Raw genomic sequence first — 26,168 nt, 5'->3', positions numbered from 1 at the left:
CCATAAAACAGCCTTTGTAATTTAATAACAATTAAGATATTAACGATATTTGATCAAACTTGGTAAATCTTAACAGGAAATATCTGGATCTTATCAAGAGCAATAATAGAGGTTATTTCCCCCAAATCAGCAGATTCTGGATTCTGGCCTGGTGATTGGGTACTTCTGTGACCAGCAGGCATAGTGCGGGAGTGTGCTAGGCACATATCAGGGACTGAGGTGGACGCTCTGAATGCCTGTTGCATTTTTCTGATTCCACTGACTCTGGGCACATGAGCCCAAGGCAGGCAGGCGAAAGCAGGGAGGGTCGTGCTGCACGGCAGGGGGAGGAAGTGGAAAGAAAGCCATGATTTACAGGGCAGCACAGTGGGGGATTGTACAAGCGCTCCAGCCTAGGGAATTGACATGCACAAGAGAGAGTCTGAGTGTGGCAGTGCCGCAGCTGCCTCCAAAAACTCACCCCTTACTCGGACTATGAGAAAAAAAGACCGCAAGACAGAGTGAGAAAAGTGGTGTTATATTAATAAAAAAAAAAAAAAAAAAAAAGTAGTGTAAACTACAGGAAATGACAGCAAGCAAAAGAAAAAAAAAAAGCTTGTGCTAAAAAAGGTGTGCATAAGCAATGGCTCTTTGGATTTCCACTGAAGACGACAACAAAATGCATTGATATTCACACTAAAGTGTTTTATTTAATCATAAAATGAGAGATTATGTTTTACTGATGGTAAATATCCAAAATTGAATGCTATAATGAAGAACAACAACAACAATAATAATAATTATTAAAACAATAAAACAAATAAATCAATTATGCATACAAATATGCATTCATTTCTGCTACACGGTAAACTAAAAGTACGTCAAATGAGTAGGATGTGTGAATATCAGCAATGTGTCATCTGAAGTTGTCACATTGTTGAGGTTCTCAAATTTGTACAACCAGTGAACATTTTGTATCCTGTAAGGCCTTGAGGAGCTGTTAAAAATAAAATAAAATAAAATAAGATAAAATTAAAAAACTAGTCATGGTATATGCCATTTTTCATATTTTGTACAATAATCAATATGGCACCCCATCCCAAACATGGAAGGATTGCATGCCATTCTTCACTACTGTAACATCTTGAAATCCCACTGTCCTCATAGCCTGGGTTTACATACTTCTTAATCTAAGGCTCTGACCTTACTCTGGGAACAGTTGTTGTTTGTGGCAAAAGGGTGCCAATGTGCCTTCTGGGAAAGCCAGCTGTGCCATGCTTACTCTCTCCACGAGGACACATAAGAGAAGTTAAGTGATGGCATTTGTGTGGTGAGGCTGCAGACCAGCACTTCCAAACAAAATGTTTGCGAACGTGCATGTTTGAAACCATGAGGGAGAGGGGAAGCTTTCGGTAGGAGATTCAAACTAAGTAGGGCACAGATGCACAGAAGCTCATGCAGCAGGGCTCACTCAATCACTCACTAAAGCTGTCGTACTGAGGACTGTGTTTGAGAGCTCAGTTAATCCCAGAGTCAGAGGTGTCACTCTTCAGAACAATAAATGAAGCCCTCATGCTAACAAACAATCACAATGAATGACATTTCTAATGCCTAATGATGTCTTTGAACAGGCTAATTCTTATTAGAAAGAGAAAACCTGTGTACAAATAAGCATGCATTTCAAATACACAGTGTGCTAAAAGAAACGTGTCAAATGAGGCAGATGCCCAAATATCCGGATGACAAAAATAAAATAAAATTAAAGCTGCAAGCAGCGATGTAAGGGCCCTCGCACCCGGGCCCACCGCCACCAGGTGGCCTTAGGAAAACAGTGAATAATGGGTGACATGCATGTAAGCGAGTAAATACAGGAGAAATATGGCAAAGTCATTTCGACGTGCCACACTTCATGCTGCCAAAAGGTGGCGCTTTCACTATAACGGAATATCGCCATGTAGATGTCTTTAGGCCAGGACTATTATCGAACATGTGAAGTTTGGAGCAGATCGGACATTGTATGCCTGAGTTACAACAACTTCCTGTTTCATGGCGTTAATCGCATACATTAGCACTTAGCCAAGTGTTGCATGATTTAATGTGTTTCTAGTATGTTTGGTACTTCATGGCATATTTAAATGTGTTTCTGGGAGTGAATTACAGTGTAAAACGTGCCATTTCCTGTTGCCAGCAGGTGGCCCTATGACTAACTGAATATCGCCATGTAGATGTCTTTAGGCCAGGACTCTAATAAATGTGAAGTTTGGGGGGAGATCGGACATTGTATGCCTGATTTACAACAGCTTTCTTTTCCATGGCGAAACATCAGACTGTGTCAGGCTGCCACAGACACGCCCTTTAGTGAAAACTCAAGATCTTTGCAATTTAACGTCGCGAAGGCCTTAAGATTACACTGACCATATATGACGTTGAACTGATAAAATCTCTAGGAGGAGTTTGTTAAAGTACAACGTCTGGAAACGGCAAAAACTGCAAAGATTTTGCAGAGAAAATTCAAAATTTCTCACTAACTTTTGTGTTTTCAGATTTTGCACCCAGGGACTTTTTTGTAGGTATTGGGCTGTTACATGTGTTTACCGAATTTCATACCTGTACATGAAGCGCGAAGGGCGCTTAAATGAAATTTTGTAGGTGGCACTATTGATCCATTTTGCCACACCTAATTCACCCATATCAGACATAAATTTTCTCCACTTCTGACGCGTGTGCAAAGTTTAATGAGTTTGAGCATGTTTAGGCCCTCAAAAATGCGATTCATTTTGAAGAATAACTGACTGAGCAATTACAATAGGGTCATCACACCATCGGTGGTCGGGCCCTAAATACAGATTATAAAATAAAATGTGAACTGCGAGCTGCAGAAATGTAAGTGCAATAGAACCATAGGCCAGGGTAGACACCATATTTAATTTGGCATATAAAAAAAAAAAAAAGGCAGTGAGGGTTTGATGTACAAAAACACATTAAAAAAAATTGTGACATGACTCAATGACATTATGATCCACTGAACAAAGTGTATTTCAGTCACAACCTCAGTTTCATTTGCACTACATTAATTATGACTAAGGTAAAAGGGTACCATGAATGTGGTTCAATTGTGGTATGAAACAAGATCTGAGTAAAAAGGCATCGATGGACAATGTCAGAATGATAGATTTAGCATGCCCAGATTTAATATTGCACACCTGCAAACCTAAAGAATATACTCATCAATGGTTGAGAAGTGAGTTCATCAAATTCAGTATGGCAGTGGTTCCCAAACCTTTTAGAGTGGAGTACCCCCTGAGGCATTTAACATCCTTCTGCGTACCCCCCCTCTTCCATTTAGACTGCAGTAACACCTTTTCCATTAAGGGACAATATTGTCCCCCTTAAATTGCTTTTCTAGTGCATTTTTACCTTTATAAAATAAATAATGTTTTAAATAAAAAAAAAAAAAAAAAAGTTTAATAGAGAAATATGCAATGATGGTAAAAACGAAGTGATACTTTTAAATATTAAACTAAAACCACCAGTAGGTGGCGGTAAGTCACTGTCTTAATGAGCGAGTCATCGAGTCATTCATTCATTCAGTAACAAAGTGGCTGTATCTAATGATTCGTTCAAAACAGCAGATTTAAGAAAGGTATGTCTGCGTCCCGCAGTACTTCATACCACGTCCCTTCAAATTATGCTTGCTACAAGTTACGTGTCCCAGGAAGAAACAAGCATGGATACCACTGACTAAAACAATCTTTTAAAGTAAATTACTTTATGTTTTATGTATGAAATGTTTGTAAGACAAGCCTTCGAATCTAAAGTATGAAATAACAGCTAGTAGTAAAACATAAAATAAATTATATTATCAAATTAATACAGAGTCATGGTAATTACAGCTAAAAACCTACCACCCACACCTAAACATTACCCTAAATCTACCCCGTTCATAAAAATAAAATTTACTGTAGAGTTTTATAATTAAAAAACTGATGAAAACAAACAGGATGACTAGAGCATCTGGTGATCTGTTATTCGATCTGTATGCCTTATCACTAGGTGGCGATAGTGAAGCTTAAAAAGCGAGGAAAGTGAAGTAGAAAAAGAGCAGTACTAGTGATGACATCAGCAATTTCAGAGGGAGGGGCTCTGAAGAAATCCCGAATGGCATTGTAGGGGACGTAACTTGAGGTTGGGGGCGTAAGTAGTAGGGATGTGGTTTGTAGTTCTGCGCGATGCAGTCGGACACACTTGGCAGATTCGTTCACGAAACACCGCTGTGTGTTGCAGTTCTGCTGTGGCTTTTGTTGGAACTATTATTTCAAAATTCTGTGTTTGAAATGTTTGAAATGTACATCACTTAATATTACCATTTTGCTCGTTGAACTGGAAAAATTGCACTCTTGCTTGTATAATATTATCAACATTAAAAACAAGAACTCATGTTTTGGTATCGAAGAGGGTTTGAGTCTATGCACAGTCTATCTATATTTGTTCTTCATGCAAGTAGGCGCTAAATCCCCACTTTTACAAAGGTATATTGTCAAGAACAGAAGTAATGTAGCTTGGTATGCTAAGCCAGCAGACTCTGCATGCAACCTATCATATGCAAATAGCTTCTGTGAATGTTGTCAGTTTTGACCACAAAAGATGGGGTAATTCGATTAGATGTCAGGTATTTTTGACCATTTACAGCATTTTGCCTGTTATAAATACACACGGTTTTAATGTAATTTTAAGGTGGGGTAGAATTAAATGTATGGCAAAACTCAGCATTTTGTTCGCGTGCCTCCTCTATCACCTCACGTCCCCCAGTTTGGGAATCAATGCAGTATGGGAATTCAGGCAAAGCCATAGTGCCGGACAGAGTGCTTCATTATTGCTGTTTCATGACTGCCTGCATTAAAACAATCCATCTGACCCCTCCTCCTTCCCAATTTCTCGGTTGGCCGGCCTCTCCTTGCTGTTGCTGTAGGCCAAGCCCTGCCTAGATACTGTGCTTTTGTCAGCTTCCCTCCTCTTTTGGCCTGACCTTTGACCTGCAGCTGGCTGCTCCCTTCCTGTTTCCTGTTTTCCGTGATAAAACAGCCAAGCCAACTGGAGAAAACGAGAGCGGTCTGCTCATGCCCACGGCTGATTATCAAAGAGTCTACAGTTCAGAAGAGTCACACCTACAGTCTCCCTTTAGTGCCTGCCTTCATTTGTCCACACACACACACACACACAAAAAAACACAAGAGCCAGTTTGCACTAGATTACACTATTTCAATTGCTCAACTAATGCACATTTCAACAGCCAACTTCCCTAAAACTTTTAACATTTCCCCAAATATCAGACTCGAGGGTGTCTAAAGAAGGGACTTTCTCTGCCACTGGACACTATTTATGTCTAAACACAGTGTTCATGAGAATACTCAAAGATATCATGGATTCTGTGTTTTCCTGTCAACGCAGCCACCCTTTGACAAATTTAACTGTCCAGAACTGGCTTCACACCGGATCTCTGTCAGGAAGTGGTGGTGACAGCAGTCATACACCCAAGCAAACACACACACACACACACACACACACACACACACACACACACACACACACACACACCCCCTTCAAATAAAATACACGAACATGGAACAGACGCACTCCCACAAACAAATTTTGTTCAGTGATCTGACGATATCTATTCTAATCCATTGTGTCATCTGAGGTGATTCTAGAGAAGTTGTCCTCTGGTGAGTGGTCTGTTCTGAAAATGCAAATAATATCAGCAATGCAAATAAAATCAACTAACCATATAATCATGTATAGCTGAGATAGCAAAATAAATAGGCTAAAAAAGGTACAAGAAACAGATCCTCATCTAATTTATTCATGTTAAGTTACTTTTCACTTTGTAGAAGCTAGTCAAATGAAGCAGAATATTTATTTGAGTGAAATATTATTATAATATTATAAATTAACTTTTCTACTTGAATATATATTTTAAAAATCAACTTATTACTGTGATGGCAAAGCTGAATTTTCAGCATCATTCCTCCAGTCTTCAGTGTCACAAGATCCTTCAGAAATCATTCTAATATGCTGATTTGCTGCTCAAGAAACATTTCTTATTAATAACCGTTGTGCTGCTTAAGGATTAGTCCACTTTCAAATAAAAATTTCCTGACAATTTACTCACCCCCATGTCATCCAAGCTGTCCATGTCTTTCTTACTTCAGTTGAAAAGAAATTAAGGTTTTTGATGAAAACATTCCAGGATTATTCTCCTTATAGTGGACTTCAATGGCCTCCAAACAGTTGAAGGTCAAAATTACAGTTTTAGTGCAGCTTCAAAGGGCTTTAAACGATACCAGATGAGGAATAAGGGTCTTATCTAGTGAAACGATCGGCCATTTTCGAAAAAAATAAAATAAAATGTATATGCTTTATATAAACAAATGATTGCCTTGCAAGTGCTTCCGCTAGACCGCACTTTTGTATTTTTCAAAAAGCTTACGCTGTACGTCTTACGCCTTCCCCATTTTACTTACGGAAAAAGCGGAACTGTAAGTTGAATAGGGAAGGTGTAGGACATACAGCGTAAGCTTTTTGAAGAATACGGAAGGCGGTCTGGCGGAAGCACTTGCAAGGCGATCATTTGTTTATATAAAGCATTTACATTTTCTTTTTTTTTTTTTAGAAAATGACCGATCGTTTTGCTAGATAAGACCCTTATTCATCATCTGGTATCGTTTAAAGCTGCACTGAAACTGTAATTTTGACCTTCAACCGTTTGGGGCCAACTGAAGTCCACTATAAGGAGAATAATTCTGGAATGTTTTCATCAAAAACCTTAATTTCTTTTCGACTGAAGAAAGAAGGACATGGACATCTTGGATGACATGGGGGTGAGTAAATCATCAGGAAATTTTAATTTGAAAGTGGACTAATCCTTTAATACTTTGTGTATAATACCCGTGATACATTCAAAAGAACAGCATCTATTTAAAAAACAAATCTATTGTAAAATTAAAATGTATTTACTGTCACTTCGATCAATGTAATACATGCTTACCGAATAAAAGTGTTTAAAAAAAAATACTGACCACAAACTACTAAACTATAGTGTATGGATGGGGTGATGCAGCTCTTAAGAGATATTAATAAAATTCAATGTATGATCTTAAGGACACTTTAATTTTGTAACCACTTTCAGTATGGTAATGGGTCAACCACTTGATAATTGGATCCTGAAGCATCTACTCATATTCACGTCGTTCCAAACCTGTATGACTTCCTTTATTTTGCAAATTACAAGAGAATGTCTGTCTTGTCTATACATTGAATGTCAATGGGGGTTTCGAATGATATGAAGGTGAGAAATGATGACAGAACTGTCATTTTCAGGTGAACTATCACTTTAAAGAGCAGTGCTTTAGAGGAAGAACTAAAGAACAGACTGAATGCCAGCTCAACATAACCCTTGACTAGGAAACAGGAGAACGGTGACTTTGAAAGCGAAAGAGATGGGAAAGCATGTCTGTTGTATGCTACATCTTTAGACAGAAGTGGAGAATAATATAGCAAGAGAGCTGCATTATCAGTTAGTGTTCAGTCTGCCAGTGTGTTCAGTAGGCCATAAATAAATACAATGTCCCACTGCTTGAGTGCGGCTCTCGACCGTGCTTAGCTGGGCTTGGCTTGGCTCTGTGTGGAGCGAGATGCAGGACGTAGTAACTCGAGCTGCAATACAATCCTCGGACGTGTTAACAGTTTTTCCATCAGAAGTGCTCCCTGTGTGTACAAACTCATGAAAAACAGACAAAACCATCCTTTTGATGGAAGTTTAGATGCATTTACCACTTTATACAGGACACTGAATCATTGGCTGCTCAGCTCCATTCATTTCAGGCTTACTTGGATCCTGCGATCCCTTGAGAACACTATAACTCACTAAACAATGAACGATTACAGTTTTTCCTCAATTGTAACTGATTCATTTGGCCCAATTTCCCAAACCATTCATTCAGTTCTCAATACTATGATACATTTCTCCCGTTTTCACACACATTCCAATTTTCTCAATGTTTTCTGAAAAACTTTACATAAAAAAATGCCCTAATGATGTTCTCATTCAGAAGACATGAGTACAGAATATAATTAACTCAACTGCCACAATGTAAACCCAAAAACAGATTTATCCATGCGTAAACTGATGATACACTAACCAGAATCTCAGGATAATATAAATAGGGCTACAGGTGATTATGTGCTTTGGAAAATGCATCCAAAGCTGGTGGGAGAACTGAAAACCATTACAGAACCTGGCCTACAGGATCATCTACAGGTTTTTATACTACGTACACATAGTATAATTACAGTACAGAACTTGAGAACTTTCACTATAGCACGTTCTACATCGATACGACGATGTATCGACACATACTACTTGTTGATACAAGTTTCGATACAGGTTTAATCTGGCCCACAGAGGAACATAACTGGGGTTGCCTGATATCAAGAGAAAATGGTGAATTGTTTCATGAATTGCGTGTTAACATTTGAGAAAAACTGTAATACTCTGGCACTACACTTTCTAAATGAAATCTAAAGACTTTGAACAAGGCTTTGTCAAAGGACTTTTGCTATCAAACACATCCGCTTCTGCAAAACTGCTTGTATAATCATTTGATCATGTTGTTTGATGGCACTTTTCTTTGATATGAGTAGGAGGTACTAAATTTAACAGTGCTGCTAAACCACAAAACATGGGTTAACAGATCATTGGCTAGAAGTTTAGTGTTGTGAATTGTTTTTTAGGCTTGTGAAAAAACAAGCCTCTAAAATGATTGCAGTGGATATAAGCAACAAAATTAGGAGATAAGAGATGCCAGTTGAATCACACATCTGAATGTGCAGTTTATATATACATGAGACAACTTTCTATAACACCGTGTCTACACCAGACGCGACTTTTATCGTGTTGCATCGCAACAGCCAAAAGCTGTCTACACTGAACGCGACAAGCCAACTGTTGCAAAGCACTTGGACTATGTCAGAAATAGAACGGGGAATCAGTTTACTGTCGGGAATTAGTCGCGTCGCGCAGCATCCAGTGTAGACAATATCACTGATTATAATGGGTCCTATTGTCTTTTGACGCATCACACCGCTCGCGTCCGGTTTAGACACGGTGTAAGACTGAATTGATGGCGGTTATGATTTTGCTTAAATTTTAGGGTTTTTAATAAAAAAAATAAAAAAATAAAAAAAGAAATGATTTGTGGCATGTACTATGAAAAACAGAGAAAATTGTTTATTTACTTATTTCAACTGTTATAAAATTTGCAAAGTAAAGTCTGCTGCAGACATGCATGTGTTTCGAGCATTTATAATCTTGATGCTTGAATTACTTCTATTGAAGTCTACTTTTAGCTTTATTTAAAGGTGAAAATGTTCACAAACAAAACACGGCATAAAAACAAAACAAAACCAGGAAACTGTAGGTGCTGTAATAAACACGAATTGTTCCCCCACGGGTGGGTGGTCTTCTCCCTGCCAACTACATCTATGTAGTCTGAAATGTGTCAGAAAACGGGACCAAGACAAAGGAAACATCTCATTTATACTCTCCAAGTTCAAAACAATTCACAGAAAGAACATGTAAGAGGATGTTAAGACTTAATTCATCTCATGACAGAGCTGCAACTACAACAAAAAGGAAATTGGAACCAGTAAAGCTCCACCAAGCTGAAAAATTTCTGTTAAACCACACAACTGTATAACGCCTTACTGTGATAAACCCAGCTGATTCACATGCATTTGACTTCACCTATCTGCTGTGAATTTCCCTGTTGCTATAAATGCAGACCTATAACATGCAGATAAGATGAAAGGATAACCAAACTAACCAGAGAGGGAAATATGAGTACGGAAAGTCATGCATGGTCCAAATTTAGCAATCTGAACAATGGAGTATGGACACACAATCACAATTAGATAATACAACTACAATAATTCAGGATACAACATCTGTCAGAAAGTCTATTCAAAATTAGTTGGCTTAATTGACAACAGCTGTATGGCACACACCTAACCCCAGGCTACCTAAACTGAGAGCACAAACAATTTCACAGAGATGGATATCAGAGCACTATGCATTATGCATTTCTTCATAAGGAAACCCTACAATGGCAGATAAGTATGTGGGTAAAAGATTCAACAGCATGCCGAAACATAGAAATAAGTCACTGTAAATATTTCACTAACAGCTCCAGACAGTACACCTTAGCATCTGCATAAAACATCAGTACAACAGTTAGACTGGGAACTCTGGCACCAAATGCTGGAACAGACATTCAGCACTGTGAGCATCTAGCAGCACTGAGACGATAGTTCAATATCTCTACCGGTTTACAAATTTCTACCGGTTTACCGTGTTAACCGGTATATCGCCCACCCCTACTACCTCTTATACATAAAAGGAGGTATAAAAGTCGCTAACATTTACTATTGCTCAGCGAAATTTAGCGGGCAAAATCCAATTTCAATAGGAATCTGCATGTTCAGGAGTTGTGTGTATATTAAATATACATTTAATCTTATTAAAGTTACAAAGGTTGCTCAGCCAGGAGCAGCGAGTAATTTTCTCTTCATCTTTTGTTGTTTGATTAACATTAAATGTCACAGACGGCAGCAGTTATTATAGGCTGCTGTCAATTTAAGACCAAATGCACGGATCCAACATACTGTTACACATGCGTTTTCTTTCTCATCTGTTTACGTTTACTTAAGACATAACCGTCAGTGTTTGCGTGAATACTCGCCAAAGCAGGCATTTTGACATACTTTTCTTGTGTGTATTTTTTCCCGTTCAAGCACAAGACAACACAAAAGAGAACTCAATTCAGTAATCGTGAGCTGTTTTCGCGTACACACAAAGAGCTGTCTGAGGGGTTGTGTTTTATGTCTTTTCATTTTAATATAGGAAGATAATCAGAGTATATGAACGTTGCCTGAACGACATATTGTTTCATACTTTTAAATTGAAAATGAAGAGAGGCAGTGATGTGTTTTATATTTTGTTTTGTTATAATATATACAGTGAAGATCAAGTATGCATGTAATGCCTGAAACACATTTTTGTGGCTAATAATATGATAATATAATATTTTTTAAATGAAAACAAAAAGAGGCTTAGATTATATGTATCATATTTCATTTTATTGTTACTTTACAATGAAGGCGAGGTGAGTGACGTCATCAAGTATGCTGCTGTTCCGTTTGCAAAATTACGGGACATTCGCAAGTCTGAACATCCGAACTGTGTGCGTGCACAGAAAACAGTGCACGAGTACTGAAAACAGTGCACGAGTACTGAAAACATTGGGTCAGGCGCAAGTACTGAATACATACGGAGTACTGAATACGTCGGGTCAGAGGCCACTTTTCCACCAAAACTGGACTTGCGTACGGCTGTTACTGGAAGCCAGTGATTATAGTGTAAAATAAGTTTTAAATATGGATATTTTTCTTACAAAAACACATCGCTTCGCTTCAGAAGGCCTTTATTAACCCCCCTGGAGTCGTATGGATTACTTTTATGATGGATGGATGCGCTTTTTTGGGCTTCAAAATCGAAGGTACTATTCACTCCCATTATAAAGCTTGGAAGAGCCAGGATATTTTTTTTAATATAGCTCTAATTGTGTTTGGCTGAAAGAAGATAGACATATACACCTAGGATGGCTTGAGGGTGAGTAAATTATGGAATCATTTTCATTTTTGGGTGAACTAACCCTTTAAGGCAGCCAAGACACTCATTGTGAAGATCATTTGCATTTATATGCAAATAATAGATATTTGTAATTGTATGACCCTGATTAATTATGAATTAAAGGCCTTATCTGCATGTACAAGATTTCAAGTATGTGTCAATTATTAATTTTCATGTTTTGGTTTTATGATATGCAAACCTACTTGCTTCAAGGTATCAATTCAGGACCAATATCAAGATTCAGTGGCTGAAGTCAAAATTTTGCTATCAAGCCAACGCAAGCAAGCACTAGAGGTAGAGAGCAGTTCTTTTGAGTAGGATATGGAGTGCATGAATCTGAATGTAAGAGATCTATGACAGTCTTCAGTACTACTAACTACAAATACGTGCTGAAAGTGATCCTATAAAGCTTGAATTGTCACAGTCAGTCAGTGTAAGAAGTGGCAGGTTTTAGCTAGCCTCAGCAGTGCATGCTGTTGGGGGCTCAGGAGAAACAGGAAGTGAGTGTGTTAACAGGAAGAGCAGTGTCTGCTTGGTGCAAAGCGTGACTTGTGTGTCAGAGTTAATCATTAAATTCTTCTCACTCAATACGGACACTTCGCCCCCTCAGCCACACTATGTAAAGCTTCAGCATCTAATGACACGGAAAAGCTTCAGCTAAGAGAATTTGCCACCAAAGCGGCTCAAAAAGAGGCCCTCGTCATGCAAAAAGATTTTGCATGAAAGCCCTTAAGGTCTCAAACCTCTAAATATTTAGTGAAATAGTATGAACAATATGGAACGACAGTTGGCACGATGACTGGCCTATGGTATGAGAAGCCGCTGATCTACAGGAAATGTGATTATAAGAATGATGGAAATTAAGTATGTACATAAATAAGATGTTTACAATCAACTAAACAGCTGCAGTTCCTGAGGGAAAATGTCTGGGACTTATGAGAACGTATAGGACTTCAACTTTCTAAATAAAGCATCCACTTTTAAATAATACTGTAGGGTCATTCTAGATCAAACTTAAGCCAAATATATGACACGCATCACATTGGGTTCAACGACTTATAACTGAGCAGCTAAACATCATTTTAATGTATGAAAATCGTATACTGCATTTCTGTTTTGTATATGACAAACTGGCATACATGGGCTGGAAGGCTGTACTATGAAAATGAAAAAAAGTGCTTTTACGCAACTTACAAACAAGAATATCAAGATGAATTACAAATGATATGTGGGTTTAATGAAGGTTGCATTTGGAAACCCTAAAACCAGGTGTTACTCGTAAGGTCTGGGCCTCAGTTAAGCTCTTCCTCTTGTGACTGGTCCTATTTGCATTACACATTCCTACTCTGTCCGCACACACGAGTCAAGCGTTTTCAGGAGAAGCAGAACCACCACAGGCCCGATACGATCTCAGTCCACTGGCTGATCTGTGAGCGCTTACATGATCGACTTCATTTGCATCTTTGATATACGACACGAACTTCAGCTTAACTCAATGTAACCTCTACTCAAATTTTTTTCAAGAAACCGGTTTCACATGATTCAAGGACCGACAAACCATGTTTCACTGCTTCTGCTTTTGGCCTCCCACACCGAATTAAGCTGTAGAACAATTCCAAAAAAACATGAACTAGCTCAGGAAACGTCTGCACATAGGGGACTTGAGGCTTTTGATGTCTGCTTTCACACCTAACCCAACACCTCTGACAAATGGAAAATGTTGAATCTTTATTTGATCACTACAGAACAAAACAAACACACCTTTTTGAACATTTTCAATTTGGTCACCTGAAATGCTGTAACTAGAGATGGTGTCTACAGAAACTGACCTGGGTTGAGAGTTCTCCTCGAACATTCGCTCTTTGCCGTCTTTGAACAGGCTAATGGTCTGTTTGGTCTTCTTGGTCAAGTTCTCCATGAAAACGCGAAAATACTCGTTGTCGCCCAGCGTTTCCATCTTGCCTTCATAGCGGGAAAGGATAGTGCGGAGATGCTGGTAAGTGTCTGGCAACAGGTCCAGGATGTACGGAGGACTGTTCTTCAAGGCCAGCTTGGGGTTCTGGCATAACCGTACCACCTGCAGCAGAGCAGAGAAAAATCAGACAATGTTGAATTTGGCATCTTTTCAAAAAGCAACTGAGCAGCAAAAGAGAATCCAGCGAAAATGGCGGGTTGCTACCATGCCATAAACAACAATGTAAGTAATGTAAATGGCTTATAAATTGAAAATTGCCCTGAAGTCGCTGCAGTTTTGTATTACATCAGTCCACTGAAATTAATTTTTGTACACAAAAGACTGAGACAGAACGAATCTTATTTGCTCATAAACTCTAAATATTAAAAAAAAAAAAAAAAAAAAAAGTTCAATTCATGTTCAGTTCAATTCACTTTTATATGTATAGCGCTTACACGTTGTTTCAAACCAGCTTTACAGAAAAAAAACATAAATGTATATGGATATGTTTGTGTATATTTGTCTGTTATCACAGCAGCCAACAAGCTCTGTAAAAATATTTTGATACAAATATTCTGTACAATTCTCTAACGGCACATTAAGTTGACTATCGATCAAGAAAACAGAACTGCACACTATCCTCATATCCTCTGTTGGCCAAGGTTTTGCAAGTTTTCTATTGCAGTATGATATGTGAAAGAAAAAACAAAAAAGAAAAACTACACTGACAAGGACTTTAAAACTGTTCACCGAACCATAAATACACAAAACTTGTCAGGTCACACAGCAAGAACATTCCACAGAGAAGAATTTTTTTGTGAACTACATACGATGACAACTGTGTTTGCACAAAAGACACGGTTCTACAATCTACAGCACTACACTGTCATCTCAATTCCCACAACATTTACAGCTGGTGACCGGGAATGAAGTGTACACTTTGCAGCTACATAGGTTTAATGTTTTAGATTAGGGAGTGGGCGGAATTACCAAAATCATCACCACAGCTTTTTACCATCTTTAACATATATAATGTTAGTTTTTTCTTGCTGGCAACTCAAAATGGGCAATGAATACTTGAAATAACTATGTTGTAAAGCCTATTTCTGCTGATTTTTTTGTGGAAAATGTAATACATTTGTCCTGGATTCTTTGATGATTAGAAAATTCAACACAGCATTTAATTGAAACACGAAAAATGTCTTTACTGTCATTTTTGATCGATTTAATGCCTCCTGGCTGAATAAAAAAAAAAAATCTTACTGACCCCAGTGTTCTGAACAGTAGTGCATTTCACACTAGTGTTGTCACGGTACCAAAATTCCAGTAGTCGGTACCAATACCAGTCAAATTTGACTGCTTTTACTACCAAATTTTACTACCAATTTCGGTACCACAGGAAAATCTGTTGGAACTATTTTACTATTTTATTTAACTAGCCTATTTTAAAAACATTAAATATGATGGTAATCATACACAGGCCTATAAATATTTGGAGCGTGTGTGTGTATATATACCTCAATTAAATACATTTTGAAATATAAAAAAATAAATAAACAAATGCCATTTTGAAACAGACATGTGTGTTTATTTTAGCTATTCCTTCAGTGAAATGACACACTACAGCCTGTAAAACTATTAAATAGATATCAGTAAATAATGGTAACCTACATAATAAAATGAAGTATTCTAAAAAAAAAAAATTCGTTTTTTTTTTTATTTCCACACAAAGATGCGTCATATAGCCGCTCTGCGCTTTGAGAGGGATGTGGGACACGAGCAGGAAAGAGACCATTTCTCTTTAATAATATCTTCATGTTATCTCCTGTTGTTACAAGGAACTGACACTTGTTGTAAAAGGTCTGAAGAGCGAGTTTTATCTTCAGACATTCAGGCTATGTTTGATTTTGCGCTGCCAGAGAAAGCAAAACTAAAAATCACCGGAGTGTGTGAAACGCGCTACACAAACTTGACGCGCCTTATAAAGTCTAATAAAGCACAAACTGTGTTAAACAGAAATTGACATGCAAGCAAAAAGGTTTCTGTCCTACGGTGTTTTTTCTACTTTACCACAGTAAAGAATGCAAATATAATAGGCCTAATTAAAAGCGGACCAAAGGAAGAAACGTTTATAATCCCCTGCGTGAGTGAAGATTTGAGAAAAGAAACAAAGTTTCCATGTTCAGTGGAAAAACTAATGGAATATTGTTAAATTCTCTGATAATCAGGTGACCAGATCGTGATTCGCAAAACAGAACACAAAGCGACAAAGCTTAAACGTATGGACTCACGTATGAACCAAAATGTTTCCATGGCTGCGATGTCACATTTAATTGTTAACCTATTAGCCTATTTCTTCTGTAAACAAAGCTTTGTGCTTCACTCGTGTCATATTCACGTAAAATACTGGCACAGCCCTATCAGTGGGTACCGAACATACCCGGATACTTGGTACTCCCGGTACTACAGAAATGCTGGTACCGAAGTACCGGTACTTTCACAAAGCTGCTGAAATCTTCCAAGAAAAAACATCCATTCTAGACAATAAATCATCATGATTAAGTGCTTGCCCTCAAACCACTTCATTAGCCAAACAACTTAATGGCTAGACTGATGGTCCAATAGCCTTTGCTTTAATTCAGGCATAGTGGCTCTCCACTGTCTGGACTAAAGCCACGCATCATCACCTTCTGAACTATTGATTAAGACGTGGGTGGGAAATTTGAGGAAACGGGAAACTGCTCAAATGTCACCACCCCAGCAGTTCGAGAAGAGCCGTGCCGTGAGCGCGCGTTCCAGCAATAAGAGGCTGGCGCTGCGTGCAGCTGCTCCAAGGGCTTGCAGTCGCTCTTATCTATTTTGTCTTCAGCACAGGACCAGCTGTGATTGGGGGGTGGGGAGAGCTGATGACATCACGGGGGGGTCACCATCCCCAGACTGACTTGTGCTCCAAAGCTTCTGGCTCTCATGCACCCCTAAGTCCTGACAGCCAAGAGATAAGACTGTGGCGACAGGACGTCCTGAGAATTATCAGCAAACACGCATATGTCTACGTGTTCACGTCGTGCAGACGTGCGTTCATTACGGCGTCCAGCGATAATCTAAATTAAGAAAAATAGTCCAAAAGTGTGTAGAAACATCTGCTAGCATAAGAAACGACACCAGGAAGTCAATTAAAATTAAATATGCACCAATATAGTTATGCAACAGTTCCATTTATGGTGTTAAATTTGCATTCTTTGTATCATGACCAATCACATCCTACTATGCATATCCTTCCATCAACAACTACAAATAACATGCTCTTTATTGGCCTGTGGTTTATTTAGTACTAAACCCTATGAGGAAATGTGTAGATAATTTGTGTTTGTAAACAATAATAATAATACACATATGTAGGGGAAACTCATAGTCAACTCAAAATACAGAAATTCATTAATGTTTATTCTTATCTGACTATGCAAAGTTTTTGCATATTAAAGGTCAAACTGGGAAGAACAACCATTGGGTTCTTGTGGTTCAAGAGGTTGAATATTTACAGAGTATTGAGAGAATATAACAATGTATAACATGAAAACGTTTATTTTGGATAATAAATAGCTAAGCCAGGATAGACCAGAAACATCTCTTTCAGAAAAGCCTGTTTTGCAAGTGGAACTTCTCCTGACAAGTATCCTGAATCACTGATCCTGACATTCATACTAAACGTTTTTCAAAAAGTTTTATAATATCAGACCAGGCACGAGTTAACATAGAGGAAATTTACCATGTTACAATTGACAAAATGAGGAGATTTGCTTATGAAGACAATGTGATGCGTCACATGTGCACTAACCAAACTACCCAGTGTGAAACTGAGCAAATAGGAAGTTGCAAAGTTCTCAGTCAAAAAGCATGAACTGTTTCTCTTTTCAGTAATATAATAGTTTTCATTTGTAACATACTCAAAACTTGCTAAATAAACACCATCTTTAGTATCTAAGTGGTTTCCCATATTAACAGGATAAGTTAAAAATGAGTCCCCTGTGAAAGATGCACCGTTTCGCTCATGTATCAGTGTGAACATCACAGGAAGTGTGAGGTCAGTAACCACAACTTTTTTCCATGAACTGCAGCTTTAACTTTTGTATTGTGAGGCAGCAAATTCAACAAAAGAAAACCAGATGTTCGTCTAACAGTTTTAAAAATGTTTTTTTTTAATTTTTTTTTTTTTACTATTTTACTAGACGAGTTGGTAAGACTCCCTGTCAGTTGCTTCAATTCTTAATACAATAACCCTGTAAAGCCTGACATATGAAAAATATATTTTTTGAAATGGAAGTTTATTGAACCTTTATACAAAATATAAAAACTAACTAATTTTAAAAACATGTTTTGTTTTGTATCATATTTGATACATCAGGCTTTTACGGCTCATATAGTATGATATAGTGAGAATATGGCACTCATACTTGAGGAGGAAAAACACCTACATTTTATTCAGAGGCCCAAACTAAGGAAAATATGCAATTTGATGCAGATGTCAAATATGATACCATAGGTTTTATAGGGTTAATCAGGTATGAAATAAGGACAGTGTGCCTAACAGCTACATCGATACCTGATCATAAGACCATCCCTGCTTGGATAGATCTTCATTAAACACAAAAACAACTAGTTTTTAATACAGCTGGATACTTAAATGTCTAAAGTCATTAAGTAAGACGTTTTTAGATTATGAATTAAGGTAGAAATGCTCCAGAATATAACACAATAGTCTATATTACACTTAAAACAGACTGAAAGTACTTAAAATAAGAAAAAGTTTATGTAACGCTTCCTGTTTATCCAAAAAAAAAAAAAAAAAAAAAAAAAAAACCTACATAGAAACAGGAACAAGAGAAGCAAGTAGTGTTGAGGACAGATCTATCCATCAACTGTCCACTATCCACGTCTACATAAAGTTAAGATAATTTAACCAACTGACTGACCAACAACAGGACTAGGAACGTCAGATATTAGTTGCTTAGCCAACTTTTGTGTTTTACACGCCGTGCATGTGCGTATCCAGGAGGAGACAGATATGTCCAAACCATTCCTAGTCTTCTCACAATATAAGCAATATTTACCAATTAAGTAATACTACAAGCTATTAAGCTAGGACGACTAGCACGGGACCCTGGACCATATTCAGAAGTCCCGCTAGGCAAGCTGGGGTGGACGGGTACCGCAAATGGCCTACTCTCTAAAACTGGATATTCCCAAAGTATTTGACCGGCTGAATATAGTTTATTAGCCTGCAAACCATTCAGCTAATTGTCTTAGCAGAGCTGCCCTGCCATATTGCATTAGGACTCCTCGGTGCAGGCCATCCGGCTAAGCTAACAAGAGACAGAGGCTGTTAGCTACAACGTCTCTCTCTGGCATCTATCTTTTGTGTTTTTGCTTGATAGCCACCCACCTTATCCATGAATTTCCAGCATTTCTCCACCGTCTTTTTGTCCACGGCCCCGGGCTGGTGATGGGAGTGGTGGAGGTGATGGTGAGGCTGAAAAGCGTCCTTCATCATGCCAATAAGCCCCCCACCTTTCTTCAGATTTCCTGCCATATTCGGACTCCGGAGTGTTGTTTTCGCAGTTAAAATATAACTGAGATCGGATACCCCCCGGTGAGGACAGCGCCCGAGTCCGGTTCGGTTCGAGCGAAGGTCCGTCAAGGGGGGGAGAAGCGCTTTATCGATGCAACACTCCCATTAAATCCCCCTTGCAGGAAACCACCGTTTCACGCGGTATTTAATACGCTCGGGTAGTGCGACGAATCCCGTTAAAAATAACGCGTAAAAATAAGTTTTGATGGATGTCTGGATGTGGAGGAACAACTGCTTTCACATCGACACCCCGTCCGTGATGTTCCCTTTTCCTGCAGCTCTCTCTCTTTCTCTATCTGTGCGCTTCTGCAGTGCGATGTCCGATTCGTGATCGAATCGTTCATTTGAGTCGGATCTTTTCAATCAGTTGAATCGGTTCACAAAACAGGTCGGACTGAAACAGTCTAAGATTCAGGTTCTAATGACTGTTTTTATGAGCGGTATCATGTCTACAAAAACACATAAACATGAATTTACAGGCCTAAAAAACACCGTCAGAATGTAAAAGGAATAAATACAACCATGATTTTATTGTTTTTTTATTGGCAGTCAAATTATAAATCAATAAACATGACAACGATTACTTACATGTTAAAATACAGTATAACACTTTTCAACATCAAACTGGAAAATAATTTTTCATTTTTTTTTCCAAGCATGTAATATTCAACACCGTGGTGAGGGACCACGTGACAGAAGTGACGCGCAAAAATAGCTGAATCGGTTCTTTGAGGGGAGGTGTTCGAAAGAACCGATTCGCTGGAATGTATCGTACTTCCTATCACTACTTTTGCAACGGGAAGTTCAGGCTAAGCAAGACAAGAGCCCTGCAAGCAAAACCTATGAAGGGGAGGCTTTTACGTTTATTATAAACGCAGCACAGATCGTCTTTCTCCAAATGAAAATGCAATACTGGATAGCGAAAAAAATATCTTATTGAAATAGAAATAAATAGGCTAAACATATTAAGGAAGTAAACACCGCCTTCTACCTCCCCCTCCCGTACTTGTATGATTGCTCTTCCTGTTCCGCCTGTAAGACCTCGCCCTCTTTCATGTCTCAAATTTTCTCCGCCTCCGTTCTTGCTCCTTATGCGAATGTACGAATCCTACTATGGTGAAAAGCGTGACTTATAAATATTAATTAGGTCACGTAACTGGAGAACTAGGAACGTTACCAAGCAACGTAAAGGTGACGTAATTAATATTCATGGGCTAAGCATTTGCAGTAGAAGCGCTTGTATTGTACTTTCGCCGCCCTCTGGGTTAAAGAGATGAATTATGCAGACATTTTTTTTAGGTGAACTAGGCTACTTTATTTTCTTAAGTTCACCGCTGTTTGACGCTTGGTTCGTTGATCTTATCTCATCATTTCAGTTCACATTCGTTTTACAAATATCCACCATTAAAAACTGAACTGAATGAAAAGTAAACACACTTGTGAAAGAGAGCTCCATATTTCAAACGAAATATCTTTATCTTTTTTTAAAAATGTAGCAATTCATAAATACCTAAATAAGTTTATTGTCCATAAAACAAAACGACGCGCTTAGCAACTATACACACCTCCAGGCAACCAGCTGGCGGCGTGGTGCAATGCGGTTACAAAGAACAACTGTAGTTGGCATTCTGGAGAGGTGATTGGCTAACATCTCTGTCTGGCCACGGCCACGCCCACGCTGCCAGGCGGCTCTGTATACACAATAAAGACACAATGAAACTTTTCCTTCTGCTCGATAGATGCAGACCTAAAATCTTTACACCATGCCACCAAAGAAGAAAGGGAAAGGAAACAGCAAAAAGGAAAAGCCCAAAAAGAGCACTCCAGAAAAAGGTGTTTTTGCTTTTATAAACACAAAATAATATAATTATTACAAAAAAGACGTAAGATGTATTTGATACCATGTATTTCCTTTTTTCTCAGATGATGGACTTTCAGAGAAGTACCGGAGAAGTGTCTTAGACGTGGCTGTTTTAAAAGAACATCTTGGTAAGCCAAATACAGTTCTTAAAATGGACTGTTCTCAGATTTGTTCTCTGTTTGTTGATGTTCAGTTCAAATAAAACATTAAGACAGTAAAGTCTCTACAAACCTTGTCAGCCCTGAGGAGCAGTGTAGCGCATCAGGCTACAGCGGTGAGAGATGACTTGAAAAGTCAAATCAGAGATCTGGAGCAGGTGCTCAGTCAGGAGAGATCAGACATGAAGGACATCACTGCAGGTCTGTATAAAGTATATTGCTTTATTGCAAGTTTATTGTTATAGTACACCTTCAACAATGTGTACTTCAATATAGAGGCGGTTTCCCGGACAGGGTTTAAATTAAGACAGGAGTCTTAAAAATTGGTTTCTGATACACAGATTACTAACACTTGGACTATGAAGTTCTGAACTAAAACAAACAAGATTAATTTAAAACCAACTGTGCCAATTTAGATTAGAAGGCGTAGGAAATAGCGTAAGCGTTTTGAACTGCGAGAGGCATTACACTTTCTTCTTAAAGGGTTAGTTCACCCAAAAATGAAATTTCTGTCATTAAGTACTCACCCTCATGACGTCCCAAACCCATAAGACCTTCGTTCATCTTCGGAACACAAATTAAGATATTTTTGATGAAATCCGAGGGTATCTGCTCCACACATAGGCAGCAATGACAATGCACCTTTTGAGGTCCAGAAAGGTACTAAAGACATTGTTAAAACCGTCGATATGACTGCAGTAGTTCAACCTTAATATTATGAAGCAACAAGAATACTTGTTGTGCGCAAAAACAAAACAAAAATAATGACTTTATTCAATAAATTCATCTGTCCCCTGTCATACTGCTACACTATTTTCATTGCAGAGCTTCAGTGTTTACGTCCAAACAGCAGCTCAGTATTGGCCAGCTCTGGTCACGTGAGCAGCATGACGCATGCGTGTGATGCTGACGCAGGAGTATTTGTTGAATAAAGTCGTTAGTTTTGTTTTTGCGCACAAAGTTTTCTCGTCACTTCATAATATTGAGGTTGAACCACTGCAGTCACGTCGACGGTTTTAACGATGTCTTTAGTACCTTTCTGGACCTCAAAAGGTTCAATGTCATTGCTGCCTGTGTGGATCAGATACCCTCGAATTTCATCAAAAATATCTTAATTTGTGCTCTGAAGGCAAAAGTTATTAACCCCCCAGAGCTGTGTGATGTTTATGATGGATGGACACACTTTCTTCAGCTTCATACTCTATTAATATAACTCCAATTGTGTTCATCAGAAAGAAGAAAGTCATATACACCTAGGATGGCTTGAGGGTGAGTAAATCATGGGATCATTTTCATTTTAAAGTGAACTAATCCTTTAAGACCAGCAGAGGATCTGCAAATAAAGATACTGACCACTTGGATGAATTACTCAACCTGTAGAGAACATACCAGATGATGACCATGATTTCCTGGAGGAAGACTATACTTTAGGACGAAATTGAGGCTTAAATCAAACCTATACCAGGAGGCAGGTTTAACTTCAGATAAATGTTGTGTTTCAATATACACTGCCCAACAAAGAAAAAGACACTGTTTGGATTTAAATATGCAAATACTTAAGATCCTATAACTGGATCATTATTGGAGTGATTATTATGCTTTTAGCATGTTATACTGTATGTTTGCAAACTGTTCTTTTTAACCCTAATTGATGGAGTGTGTAGTTTTTCATTTCTTAAACAACCATGTAGGAAGACACATCATGACCATATTCCAGGATGACAAAGATTCATCAGGCTCAAATTGTGAAAGAATGGTTCAGAGAGCATGAAGAATCATTTTCACACTTGAATTGGCACCTCTGAGTCCAGACCTTAAATTCATTGAAAGTCTTTGGGATGTGCTGGAGTAGACTTTACAGAGTGCTCACCTCTTGCATTGTCAATACAAGATCTTGACCAAAAATAATTTGACTATTTAGATTCAAACAGCGACTTGTATGTATTTATGTGTGTGTGTATTATATATATATATATATATATATATACACACACACACATAAATACATACAAGTCGCTGTTTGAATCTAAATAGTCAAATTATTTTTGGTCAAGATCTGTGTGTATATATATATATATATATATATATATAAATTAATCTTCACTGACATAGTCCAAGTAATTCACGTGTCTTCTGAAGTTCAACCTGCCTCCTCAATCTCTGGACTAGGCTAAGTCTAGGGGTGTTTAAAACCATGACAGAGAAAGTAGATTTCTGTTAATCTGGTTTAAAATGCCATTTTAGTCAAGGACTAGGCTTAATCTCTGTCTGGGAAACTGATTGATAATGTTTTATGTTGTACTGCTTTGGAAACACTTGATGAAAAAGAAATAAATTTTTTTTTTTAACCCAATGAACTTCAGTTTCTTTGGGCTTTGTTTTTGAAAGTATTCTCTTAGGCTCATCAAGACTGCATTTATTTGATCGGAATACAGTGAAAATAGTAATATTGAAATATTATTGCAACTTAAAATAATTGTTTTCAATTTTAATATATTTTAAAATGTAATTTATTCCTGCGATGGCAAAGCTGTATTTTCAGCATCATTACTCTAGTCTTCAGTGAATCATGATCCTTCAGAAATTATTGTAATATGCTGATTTGGTGCTCAAGAAATATTTCTTATTGTTATCTATGTTGAAAACAGTTGTGCTGCTTCATGTTTTTGTGGAAACAGTGATAGATATAGAATTGAAACTTCAGAAGTACAGCATTTATTTGTAATAGAAATCTTTTGTGACATTAAAAATACCATTATATAAGAAAACTTACTGACCTTTGAATGGTAGTGTATGAATAACTTATGTGAATATACAGTATGTTTTGTAAGAAGTGATTTCCAACACAATATGTGTATTGTATTTAACTTTGAGAACAGATCTCAACTGTCAATATAAGTCCATGGAAACAGACCTGCAGACTAAAGTGAACAGGCTTGAAGTGAGCGTGGACTTGCTTGAGACGCAGCTCGGTGAGTTCAGCCGTTAATATATTCAAATTCTTGTACTTATCATAGGCAGTGTGTGCTTTAACCAGACACATGCTGATGACAACCTCTGTTTGATTAGCCGAGTGTCAGGTTAAATTAAAATCGGAAAGAGAGCGGCGAGAGAAGACGGAAGCAGAAAAAGACGCCATCATTTCTGACCTCCAAAGCAAACTGGACCGCATGGAGAGTGAGTGTGAGAAGATACTGCACGTAAGTCAGAGTCACTGCTCTATAAGTGATTAAGTGAAATATCAGTGCTGTGTCCAAATATATATTAGATGCTTGAATGGATGACATATTTTATTAGCACTACAGAAAGCATAAAATTGCCTGGTGGCATTTCAAGGTGTGACTGAATAATCTACCTCAAATAAATGAGGTGTAATTAATGCTATAGTAAAACAAATTGAACTGACGGTTAATTAAAGTGTTAACAAATCTGATTGCTATCCAAAAGGTTATCCATTTCAGCATTTAGTATTTTAGAATAGTAGAGACCATCTGCACCTCTAAATACTTGTGCCAGATGGCGAGACATGCCCCATTTAATAAGCTACTTTTCATCTTAAATTGAGTTCGTTTTTATTAATTGGTGTCTATTGGCCTGGTACAGGGCTGTCTGGACAGTTTGCTCTCTCACCTGGCTGAGACACGGCTGCAGTGGGAAGAACAGAGCACGGTCGTTCATCAGGAAGTCAAGGACATGCTCAGTGACTTTGGGATAAACCCGCTTCACATATGAGGACATCTTCAGCTGAGCACTGTGACCAGGACCAAGACATCTGACCTTAGACAATGAAGAAATTGCATGTATATTGCACAAGCCATGCAGGGCTTTCAAACTGGGCTCCAGGGAGATATAAAACATTTTTTTTTTTTTTTTTTTTTTAAGAAATTGATACTTTTATTCAGCAAAGATGCATTAAATTGATCAAAAGTGACAGTAAAGACATGTATAATGTTACAAAATATTTCTATTTCAAATAAATGCTGTTTTTTTTTTTTTTTTTTTTTTTAACTTTCTATTCATAAAATATTCCTGAAAAATGTATTATGGTTTCCAGAAAAAAGCTGTTTTCAATGTTTCTCAAGCAATAAATCAGCATATTACAGGACCATAACCTCCATAGACACTGAGGGGGACAAGTCCCCCCCAATAATTAGAAATGGCCAAATTGTCAATATTTGAAATTCTAACAATATATTTAACGCAAATTCAAGACATGGTTACAGCCTTGTCATATTAGATTGATTTCTGAAGGATCATGTGACACTGAAGACTGGAGTAATAATGCTGAAAATTCACCTTTGCCATCACAGAACTAAATTACATTTTCATTGTGTTTTAGTTGTCGATACTGTTCACATTTTACATTTTGAATTATGAAATATAATGATCAATTTTACCATACCTGGTATTGGTGTAATTTGAGAAAGCATTGTGTTTAGACTTGTGTTTGGGCCTTATTCATGAAACAAGCAGAATTCATTTCTATGCAATCAATTCATCAGTGAATGTGCATGTATATCTTCCCACTGAATTGAATGGGACAATTTATGTAGAAAATGGTTTTACCTAAAATGTATGCATTTGTCCTGCCAGTGTTTCATAAATGAAGCTCTGTTTACAGCAGACACTGCAGTTCATTCTGTCACCAGCCGGTGTCTCTGTTGGCCTAATTTTCTGTCGCTCTTCTAATGGCAATTTAAAATCGTTTACATGTTTATATTGAACTCAAATCTAAAATGATTTTAATGAAATAATTAAACAAACCTTTCATGATTTAATTTTCTCCCTATAGAATGTATAGGATGTGTTTACCTGTTGTTTTCTTCTTAGTATGATTCCAAAAG

At 37.8% G+C, this 26,168-nt stretch overlaps 2 protein-coding genes across 9 annotated transcripts in view; one reads left to right on the top strand and one right to left on the bottom strand.

Moving 5' to 3' along the window:
- Positions 1-19,617, bottom strand: part of cbl (Cbl proto-oncogene, E3 ubiquitin protein ligase) — a 34,417-nt gene extending 14,800 nt beyond the window's left edge. For 6 of the 7 annotated variants that reach the window (XR_007925012.1, XR_007925013.1, XM_051861116.1 and 3 more), the window contains exons 1-2: positions 19,120-19,617; positions 13,555-13,802 (exon numbers count right to left, since the gene is read on the bottom strand). Coding sequence is in view for 5 of the 7 variants with exons in the window: in XM_051861116.1 (XP_051717076.1) it covers positions 13,555-13,802; positions 19,120-19,266 (395 nt within the window). In the remaining 2 variants the exon portion in view is untranslated. The remainder of the gene's footprint in view (positions 1-13,554; positions 13,803-19,119) is intronic. The other variant, XM_051861117.1, reaches the window with a different exon arrangement.
- ccdc153 (coiled-coil domain containing 153) lies at positions 16,584-25,725 on the top strand. 2 transcript variants are annotated; one of them, XM_051861124.1, is made up of 7 exons: positions 16,584-17,760; positions 21,045-21,138; positions 21,229-21,294; positions 21,406-21,525; positions 24,204-24,296; positions 24,394-24,524; positions 24,928-25,725. In XM_051861124.1, the coding sequence occupies exons 2-7, from the start codon at positions 21,069-21,071 to the stop codon at positions 25,054-25,056; spliced, it is 609 nt and encodes a 202-aa protein (XP_051717084.1). In that variant the 5' UTR covers positions 16,584-17,760; positions 21,045-21,068; the 3' UTR covers positions 25,057-25,725. The 2 variants fall into 2 exon arrangements, with proteins under 2 accessions (XP_051717084.1, XP_051717085.1); XM_051861125.1 differs by lacking the exon at positions 16,584-17,760 and adding an exon at positions 19,820-20,496.
- Positions 25,726-26,168: the final 443 nt, after the last annotated feature.

This window comes from Ctenopharyngodon idella, chromosome 15 (genome assembly GCF_019924925.1).
Source record: "Ctenopharyngodon idella isolate HZGC_01 chromosome 15, HZGC01, whole genome shotgun sequence".
In the NCBI taxonomy this organism is placed as follows: Eukaryota; Metazoa; Chordata; class Actinopteri; order Cypriniformes; family Xenocyprididae; genus Ctenopharyngodon; species Ctenopharyngodon idella.
This window is presented reverse-complemented; position numbering and strand designations above follow the sequence as displayed.